General features: G+C 37.1%; 1 protein-coding gene across 1 annotated transcript in view; it reads left to right on the forward strand.

The window, feature by feature from the left end:
* LOC107717843 (CUB and sushi domain-containing protein 1-like) overlaps positions 1-10,019 on the forward strand; it is a 373,583-nt gene that overhangs the window by 245,710 nt on the left and 117,854 nt on the right. The window contains 1 exon segment of the mRNA XM_016524723.1: positions 4,277-4,471. Within this exon segment, the coding sequence (XP_016380209.1) occupies positions 4,277-4,471 (195 nt within the window).

Genomic DNA, 10,019 nt, shown 5'->3' on the forward strand with positions numbered 1-10,019 from the left:
GGTTATTCCATATACGTAGTAAGGTTTCACAAAATAAAACAGAGCAAATAAAGTGTAATGATATTAATAAAAACAGTATTCTTCCACCAAACAATGTAGTTCCTCAGAATCAGTTGTGGTTGCAAAGCAACAGACATACGTAAACAAAGGTGTATGTTTGTAGAGTAATTTACAACAGCTTCAAACGTGGCTCAGCCAATCAGAATCAAGGACTGGAACTATCCGTTTTATAAAGTGAATTTATAACAGCTAAGAGGCGTTGGTAGGCACAACGCGAAGCGGAGTTTCCTAGTGTTTCCCGTCTGCTGTTAAATGTCATGTTGTCTGCTTGATGTCTCCAGTGTCTCCTTGTCTCCTCGCTCCTTCGTTCCAGTGCTCCCTTGAGTGAAACGTGACACCGGAACTTTATAAATATATATATATATATATATATATATATATATGACATTCAATACGTCTTGTCTCAAATTCCGATTTTAATAAGAAATACATCAACACAGCCATAGATAGGACAACTACTGTATGTTTGTATAGCCATTTCATGGTGTTTTTAAAATTACCGTCAGATTTTGGATTTAGTTGTGCTATTGGAAGTTTGGCATCCATACTGGGGTGTATTTCCCAATAACATTGTTAACCAGCTATGGTCGCAAGCTAGCATGCAGTACATTCTCTATCTTTCATTCCAGTTAAATATACATTTCAATCTGCATATTTTAGCATATCAACAGTCAGCACATTTTTATATGTGCATAAATACACAAGGGAACATCAGAGTATTATGTAAGAGAGAACCCACAATGAATCAAACATCAATTACAGCAAAATAACAGGGAACAAAAAACACTGAAGTAGTCATCAGGTGGCATGTTTAATACAGTAGCAACTCAGAGTTCTCAAATCATTTAATTAGCAGAAGTTATCACTCCACCACAAGCACATGACCTCGTTAACAATGGCACTATACTGTTGAACCAATGTGGTTCAATCGACTGAGATGCGACTATGTTCAGGAAACAGTTATGACAAGCTAGTTAGTTTCAACAAAGATGCATCACACTATGGTAGTTAATCAGTGAGTGACTTTGCTGTACGGGAAACACTCCCCTGGAGTACTAAATGCATGCATTAGTGAAAGAGCATATGTTAAATGATTCGCAAGGGTGCAACTTTCCTGTGATTAATCAAAAAAAGCTCTTAAGTGGTATTGAGTTATATGTTGTGCTTCCTTGAGTAATACTATTAACCTTTCACAGTGAATACCTGGCACTATTCTCCATGGGAAGAGCAGGTTTTGCCAATTTGCTCTTTGTAAATGCTTTTATTTTTAAAAAGAATGTGAGTTTGTATTTTGAAAATCAGGGCATGCAATGATGACAATGCACCGTCTCTAACATGCTATGCACCTTTCTGAAATCATTTCCACTCCCAGCTGCACTTTTTCTATGATGATTATGGCTGAGTAAATGTGCAGTTCATGGATTGTTGAATATTTTAATTGTAATTATTTTAATTGCAACCTATTGCACAGTGTAGATGAACTCTGACTTCAACCTTTTGTCTTTGCTCCACATGAAAACCTAGTACATTTTAAAAGCTTGCTTGTCAATGTATTAAATTGCTTTGTTGATGGTCTCAACATCCCACAATGCTTCAGGATTTCACTTTCATGTCGTGGCATTAGGTTTGCCCTGTGTTTATCGGGAAACTGAGTGACGCATGGGAGTTTGATTTTTACCGTGAAAGCTCATCAGAGAACACCATCACAAAACACAGGTGATGGGACCATTAGAACTCTTCGCTTCACGTCTCAGTGCAGTGATTGAAATCCTGGTGGAAGACCCAATTTTGCTGTATTGATTATATTATTGATAGTGTTTCATTGCATTTCTTCTTCTGACTTCAGTTTAAAGGTGAAGTGTGTAATTTCTTCCGAAACTGTTTTTAAAAAGTTTGAAAGTCTAGCTCATTAGCGAGACATAAGTTTTGTTTCTGGCTGTGTGTGGCACCTGTAGCTCAAGATATAATCATCCCAATATTAGAAACAACAAATTAAAGCAATAAGCCCCAAGAAGCCGTGGTTTACAGTGAATTTATAACAGCTAAGGGGCGTTGTTAGGCACGACGCGAAGCGGAGCTGTTATCCAACAAAGTGGTTGCCGAGCAACACACAGAAGTAAACAAAGGTGTATGTTTGTAGTGTAATTTACAACAGCTTCGAATGCAGGTCAACCAATCAGAATCAAGGACCAGAACTATCCGTTTTATAAAAATAAATAAATAACAGTCATTTGTTTGGCACATTTCAGCACTGATTGTGAATACTCATTATGTAATATAACTAAATGCAATATAACTAAATATACACTATGGATGAAAATGATCAGTTGAATTTTTTTACGGGTGGGATAGGATCGAGGATGGTCATGAAAAGCTAAATAATGACAATTTTAGCTGCAAAATAGCCTCGACTAACAATATAAGTCGACCTTTGATGTTTGATATGACGTTAATATTAGAACTGCACATGTTCGGTGTAGGAGCCATCAAAGCAATGCTACTTTCACCTTGATGAATCATTGGTGTTGTCTATTTAACTGTTTCCAAGCTCATATCTGAAAGTGATTATATCATTGTTTGCTATTTGTTCTTGGCTTTGCATTGCAACAACAGCACTCTATTCTAAGGCCTGAATAAGTGTCTCACTCTCTCCATCGACGCCTTAATTAGAACGTGTCATGTATGACAATGACATGATGAAGTCTTTTTCTCTTTGCTCTTGTGTTTTCTTTTAATTAATTCAATGTCCTCATTTGCTCACTGTTTCTCTTAAGCCAATCTTTTATCTGCTATTGTTTATCACACACCGGTAAACACAATTATTAATGCCTTTACTAGGGAAAAGAAATGAATATGAGAATATCACAGTCCAAAAACTCTCATACCTTGAGGAAAAACAGAACAGATTGATAAACAGAGAAATATAAATATAGTGGTCCTTAATATAAAATATAAATTTTAGTGGCCCTTAAAAACATGTACAGAGGTATGAATGCCGTTGTATTAGTTTCATTTATGATTAATTTCTAATTTATGGACCCACTATGCAATCTTCCTAACCAAACTCCTTTTCTTTTTTTTTTAATGAATACATTTTATAACGAATGATAAAAATGTGGTCAGTTTTGGGTGAACTGTACCCTTTAAAATGTGGCTGGTAATCTTAACACATTTCATTTTTTTATCACATTTCATTTCATTTTGCAAAATTCAATTCAGAAAAAAAAGTATGTCCACACATCTCATTTGGGCCTGGTAATAAGGAGTTAATACATCTGATATATATGGTGGTGGCAGTGAAAGTGGACAATCTCATGACGGATATGCATGTCAGGGTGAGCATGTGTGCTACAAATGATGACAGAATATTCATTTTTGGGCCTGTTCCTTTTAGTCTGTGTGGTGCACTCCAGGTGCACTCGCTGTTCCTCTGTTTTTGTAGAAACGAGGAAGATTGTGTTGCACACTTGCAATTTTGCAGATAGAATCTTCCCCTCCTCCTTCCCACTTTCTCAGGTCCCTAAGGCTCGGCAGATAGCTGTTTAACTGTCAAGTTGTTTGGCAGCCTCTCCAAGCACCACCTCCGGAGCTTTCTCCAACTGTCCTTCTCCCTGTGTCGGGTGCCAGAAGGACAGAGACCATCTTCTGCTGCCCCAGCACATTCACCTGCTTTTCCCCTGGTGTTAGTTCGCTTTAATGCCCGATGCCCTCAAGCAACTGTCTGCTCCCTCTTCACACTCACTGTCGATCTCGCTTTTTCCTTCTGTCTGTTACCTGTCTCAGCTTTTGAAATGGCCAGCATGGAACGCAAATGCGGGACACGATTGTGCATCTGATTAATTTTGTTCAGGGTCAGTTGAATTACAGGTACGAGGGCTGTCAATCAATTAAAAATCATGTGATCAAATTACTGACATCAACATTTATGGACAGGCGTGTTTAGAGAACTTTGGGGATGCTGGAAGGTGGCATTTGTTAAAGATTCACGGTGAGACAAGCTGAAACCTATAACTGCAGTCTGCAACATTCTAACACTTCCCCGGAGACATCCGTGGACAAAGCAAACATTCAAAATCCATTTGTCTTATTGTCAGAAATTACATGTGGACTATGTCAGAGAGAGAACGGGGCATCCATTAATTGAAATCAATTGTATGTGCTTCATACATCATTTGTGCAATTTTAAAACTTTATTATTATTATTATTATTTTACAGAAAAGCCACGAGAAGCATGCTTCGACCCAGGGAACATAATGAACGGAACTCGACTGGGAATGGACTACAAGCTGGGATCAACTGTGACATACCAGTGTGATTCTGGTTACACCATTGCGGGACCACCTACTCTCACCTGCATCATGGGGGCTGATGGGAAACCTGTATGGGACAAAGCTCTGCCTACGTGTAAAGGTAGGACCTGAAAAATGCAGCTTCCGTACAGAGGCATTAAATGGAAGTTTAAAAGTTTTTGAGCAATGAGGCAACTCATTAAAGGAATAGTTCACCCAAAAATGAACATTTGGTCATCATTTACTCACCCTCATGTCGTTCCAAAACTGTGTATTTTTTTTTCTTATGATGAACACAAAAGAAGATATTTTGAAGAATTTTGAAAAACCAAACAGTTATTGGTCCCCATTTACTTCCATACTAGGGAAAGAAATACTATGGAAGTCAGCGGGGACCATCAACTGTCTGGTTAACAGCATTCTTCAAAATATATATTTTTTTGTTTGACATAAAAAAGAAACTCATACAAGTTTGGAACGACATGAGGGTGAGTAAAAGTTGACAAAATTGTCATTTTTGGGTGAACTATACCTTTAATATACATTTCAACTGGCACAACTGACGTGTTCCTTTTGTTTGTCGAGTATTTAATTCACTGGATTATTTAAAAATATACATTATGAATATTTAATACATAAACATTTTTCCTGTTCCATTACCATGATTCATTATTCATACCATGGCATACTTTTTTCCCATTTTAATAATGGCCACCAAATCTGGAAAGTTGTAATTATTGCTTTATTATTATTATTATTATTAGTAGTAGTAGTAGTAGTATTATGGTAACACTTTAGAATAGGGAACACTTATTCACTAAGTTCACTAAGACTTTTCCCTCAATACATTCCTAATTTGCTGCTTATTAATAGTTAGTAGGTAGTTGTTAAGTTTAGGTATTGGGTAGGATTAGGGATGTAGAATAAGGTAATGTTGAATATGGCATTAAAATGTGCTTAATTAGTACTAATAAATGACTGATATTCTAGTAATATGCATGCTAATAATTAACTAGGTAAGAGACCCTAAAATAAAGTGTTACCATTATTATTATTTTTTTTTTCCACAGATTGGTTGGTAGTTTATTGATTTTAGAACCTTGACTTAGCCTTTTTTCCTGCAGTTTTCAATTCAAAGTATTGACGCGTGTTAATTTGATTAAGCACTGCTTCGTCTAAAGAAATTAGCAGCAGCCTACTTATCAGAGACAGTGTTCCTTTTGTTTTTTGCGATCTTGAGAGTTAATTGATTAGGCCTTTGTTACATGCATAGTTCTACTCTGTCACACTGCCAGTACCCAGCCGATATTCATTGGGTTTAGAGAAACCGTCTGGTGCTCCCATTTGCTTACACAGAGAGAGACCGACGGGGACAGAGGCCTTCAAAAGAGCAGCGCCTAGGTCTTTGTTTCTCAGTGACAGATGAGAGAGCCTGAGTGGTGACAAGTGCCACTCATTCCCACATTTCCTGTCAACCCGAGACCTTTCTCCTTTCTTCAACTTCCCCCTCTGTTTCTCTTTTTTTCAAACCTGTGTTTTAGTCAAATATTCAGGCAAAGCATGGACATATCAGGCAATGGTAATATGTGATTTGTAGAGTTGGAAAAGTCATCAAAACAATGTTATACATATATATTATTATTTATTTATTTATTTATTTTAATCAAATTAATGAAAAATCACTATATATGCTTCTATTTTCTGTTTCACCCACCAGGATAACCAAATGAGTGAATTAATGAATGAATGAATCACACTTTAGTTTAGGGACCAATTCTCACTATTAACTAAATATTAACTATGACTTTTGCCTCAATAAACTCCTAATTTGCTGCTTATGAAGAGTTAGTTGTTAAATTTAGCTATGGGGTACACTGTAAAAAAAAAATCTGTGACATTTACGGTTAATACCGGCAGCTGTGGTTGCCAGAACTTCACCGTAAAACATATGGTAGCAACATTTTAGGTTTTACAGACTTAACTTAAATTCACAGTAAAATACCGTATTTCATTAACTGATGTAATGTTAATAAACCAACATATTGAAGTGTTAATATCTGTTTTGAACCATTGTAATGAACTGAAAACAACCAAAAACGGGTGGTGATGAGAAAGTCACATGATGAACCAAAGCTCATCACAAACAGCTTTTCTACGAGCTGAGGAGGGCAATACTTATATATACAAGGTGCACACAGTCTCATTCACACAAACACTAAACCCCATCATGGTAACATACATTATACTGAAATAATGCAATAACATTAATTTAACAACATTAGATGTAAGATTAAACCCTAATGTACACAACTGATAAGAAAAAACTAAGAAGAAACATGTTATTTCAACAAAAAAAAACATCAAATATGAAGTGTCATGCAGGGAATTCTGGGAGTGTCAATTTGTGGTTTTTCACTGTAAATTATACAATGACTTTTTCTTTTTCACTTCCAAAAACCGTATTTTTAACAGTATTTTACTGTGAAATTACATTAAATGTAATTACATTTATTCACCGTATATAGTATGGAAACTTACTGTTAACCAGTTAACAGGGTTTTACTGTAGCATTTTTACAGTCTTTTACTGTTAAAATCACAATCATTTTTTTACAGTGTGGGGTTAAGGAATCTAAAATATGCTCATGCAGAATAAGACATTAAAAAGTACTAATAAACAGCCAATATGCTAGTAATATGCATGCTAATAAGCAACTAGTTAGTAGTGAGAATTGGTCCCTGAACTAAAGTGTTACCCAAATTTCATGTTGCACCTTAAATATATTTCAACAATTCGTCATATCCAGTGAAGTACAAATCGATGTGGTTCAATAATACCATCAACCACAATTGCACAAACACAAACACATTTCCAACGCCCATCCCCCAACCTGCCATGGTTGAGTCAGTGTTGTTATGTCCAGCCCAGTTGGTTCGCTCAAATAAACAGATCAAAACATCTGTTTTGTGCCGCTAGCAGCGCAGAATTCACACACTTCACTGTTATGTTATTCCCAGTGTTTTTATAGTAATTGCTCAAATCATGTCAGAAGAAGCATGTGCTCCCTCTGAACCCAGCGTGTACAAATACAACACCAGTTTATAGATATGAATGTGCAGTGAGCATCATTGACCCCAATCCAAAGGTCAAACAAGGGTTTTTGCACCTCAGTAGCATCCGCTGATTATTTAACCTCTTTTGATGGAGATGGAAAGCTGCTGATGCCCTTTGCGAGACAGCCTCATTTCCGCACTCCAGGAACATTTTGTTTGTCCTCACTGATGGGATTTCCAGCACGTTGCTTTGCCCATCTTTATGCATGAGCTGTAACTGTGGGGTAGAGACATATTCCTACACAGGTCATTGTTGAGCTAACATAATCATCTGATTGTGTCATGAGAGATGCTTTATTTGATCTTAATCATCCGCACAGAGTGTACGCAAGCCAACGTTCACACAATCCATTAGTTTTCTGCCTTCTAAGAATCCCCTCCGGCTCCTCTATTAGTTAAGTGAGTATGTCTACCAAAGACAACTGGATCATGGAGAGGTTAGACAGCCTGGCTAGGTCGATATCAGCCTCTTTAGGGTGTTATTTATTTATTTATTTTAATAATGTAGTGGTATGATAGCAGGGATAACCTTTTTTTTTAATAATGGTGTGTTGGAGTCAATTGCAGTTCAACTGTGCAGTTTTTCTGTTTTAGTTAGGCAGTCCTGTTGAAATCAGAAGCATGCTGATTTATTAAATTTTTCTAGAAACTGGAAATACCCCAACAACTGTCTTGCAACTGCTCAGAACACCTTCACAACCACACGACAAGGCCTACGTCTCATCAAACATCTGATCCCTCTTCAAACTGACAAAGTATGCAAAGGCTCATTTGACATTCAGACTTCAGACTTTTTAAAACTTCTAGGCAAGGCTGCCAGTCCAACCTTCAAAGTTTGCCTTGAACTTTACTTTTGTAGTTGTGATTAGTGCTGGTTTGGTCCTTGTCTAGCTGGTGGACCACATAGCAATCCTGTTGAACAGTGAAACATAACGAGTTAAACTAGTTGACCAGGTTGTTCTTTCTGGTGTAGCTGGTCAACTAAAGAAGTCTTGGTGAATAGTCTAGTTAAGCAGCATAATAGGGTCACTGGCATTCTTTTCAGCTTATATAACCATTACCACCTCGAATGTGTCCGCAGTTATTTTTCTAATAATTCAACAGCCCGTTTTCAATTATTCCTTACATACTGGATAATTGTTAATGTTTATTGCACTTTTTTTACATTTAGATTATATTTGCTGTCCATCAAATTTTTATTTAAAGTAAAAAAAAAAAGACAATTGTCATCATTTACTCACCCTCATATCATTCCAAACTCATAGGTTTAATTAAACATATCTTAATTTGTGTATTGCATCAAATGGGTTTGGAATGACATGAGGTTGAGTAAATGACAGAATTTACATTTTTGGGTGAACTATCCCTTTAAACTATATGTTGAGTCTCAAAGTCATCTCTGATTTTTGGACCCCATATTTATCAATATTCTTCTTGTTCATCAGTCAGAAGTCATGCACTAATCAGTGATATACAGAAGTATTTTGTGGTGGTCATGGTGCATTGATTCACAGAAAGTAGTTTGTGGAGGTTAATCCTTTTAGTTGTCCTCAGCCAGAGCTCTTTAATGCCGAGGTGTAAGGTTAGACGAACTAGACGAGAGACTGTGAGCCAATTGTGATGCATTTATACACTGCCGCTGCAGCTTCCTTTTATCAATAGCCCATGCTTACAGCTAATGAGGTAAATGGCTTGCTGAGTACTTATGACCTTTTAGCCAAAGTGGGTGCTTCCAAGTAGTCCAGTGAGAATGAGTCAGATTTGATTGGGGGGTGGCAGCGGATGAACAAACGTATCATGGTTTCACTTTGCGGGGTGGGCGATGGCTTGAAAAGAGTGCCGTAGGCACAATTGGAATTTGTTCTGAAAACCAAAGGAGATGTGAAGCAAATGTTGCTGTTTCACGGGCCATTTCATCATATTGTCTGTCACTTCAGTTTATTTCTAGTCTCCGAAATCTGTTATTTATGTCACCTTCAGCAAGGAGAGACAGCACGCCATCACTTCGTTTATCCATTGTGTCGACCTCCAGCGCTACACAATGCACTATGTTCTAAAGCATAGCTAAAATACAGGAGCTTTAGGCCAGGATAATGATTTTAACGAGATAATTTAGGTGTTAATGGGGTGTGATGCTCTCTCGTCATTTAAGCCATACGAGCAGATGCATACGTACAATGCACATGTGCTGCGCACAGACACATGACTGTAATAAACAGGCTCATGTTCAATCAGACACAGCAGGAGACCAACCACTTGTAGGAAAACAAGTAAGATACATTTTAGTAGCCCACACACAATGTCCTCAGAGGGAAAAAATAAATAAATAAATAAAAAAATCTTTAAAAGTCTTTATTCGGACGCTCAGTGCATACCAACAAAAGTGCACAGTGCAAATACAAAACTTTTTCAATATCACATACTGATGATGATGTGATATTGAAAAAGTTTTGTCTTCGTACTGTGCACTTTTGTCAGGTGATCTCATATATATATATATATATAGAGAGAGAGAGAGAGAGAGAGAGAGAGAGAGAGAGAGAGAGAGACAGTCCC

This window comes from Sinocyclocheilus rhinocerous, unplaced genomic scaffold (assembly GCF_001515625.1).
Source record: "Sinocyclocheilus rhinocerous isolate Xijiao unplaced genomic scaffold, SAMN03320098_v1.1 scaffold780, whole genome shotgun sequence".
Lineage (NCBI taxonomy): Eukaryota > Metazoa > Chordata > Actinopteri > Cypriniformes > Cyprinidae > Sinocyclocheilus > Sinocyclocheilus rhinocerous.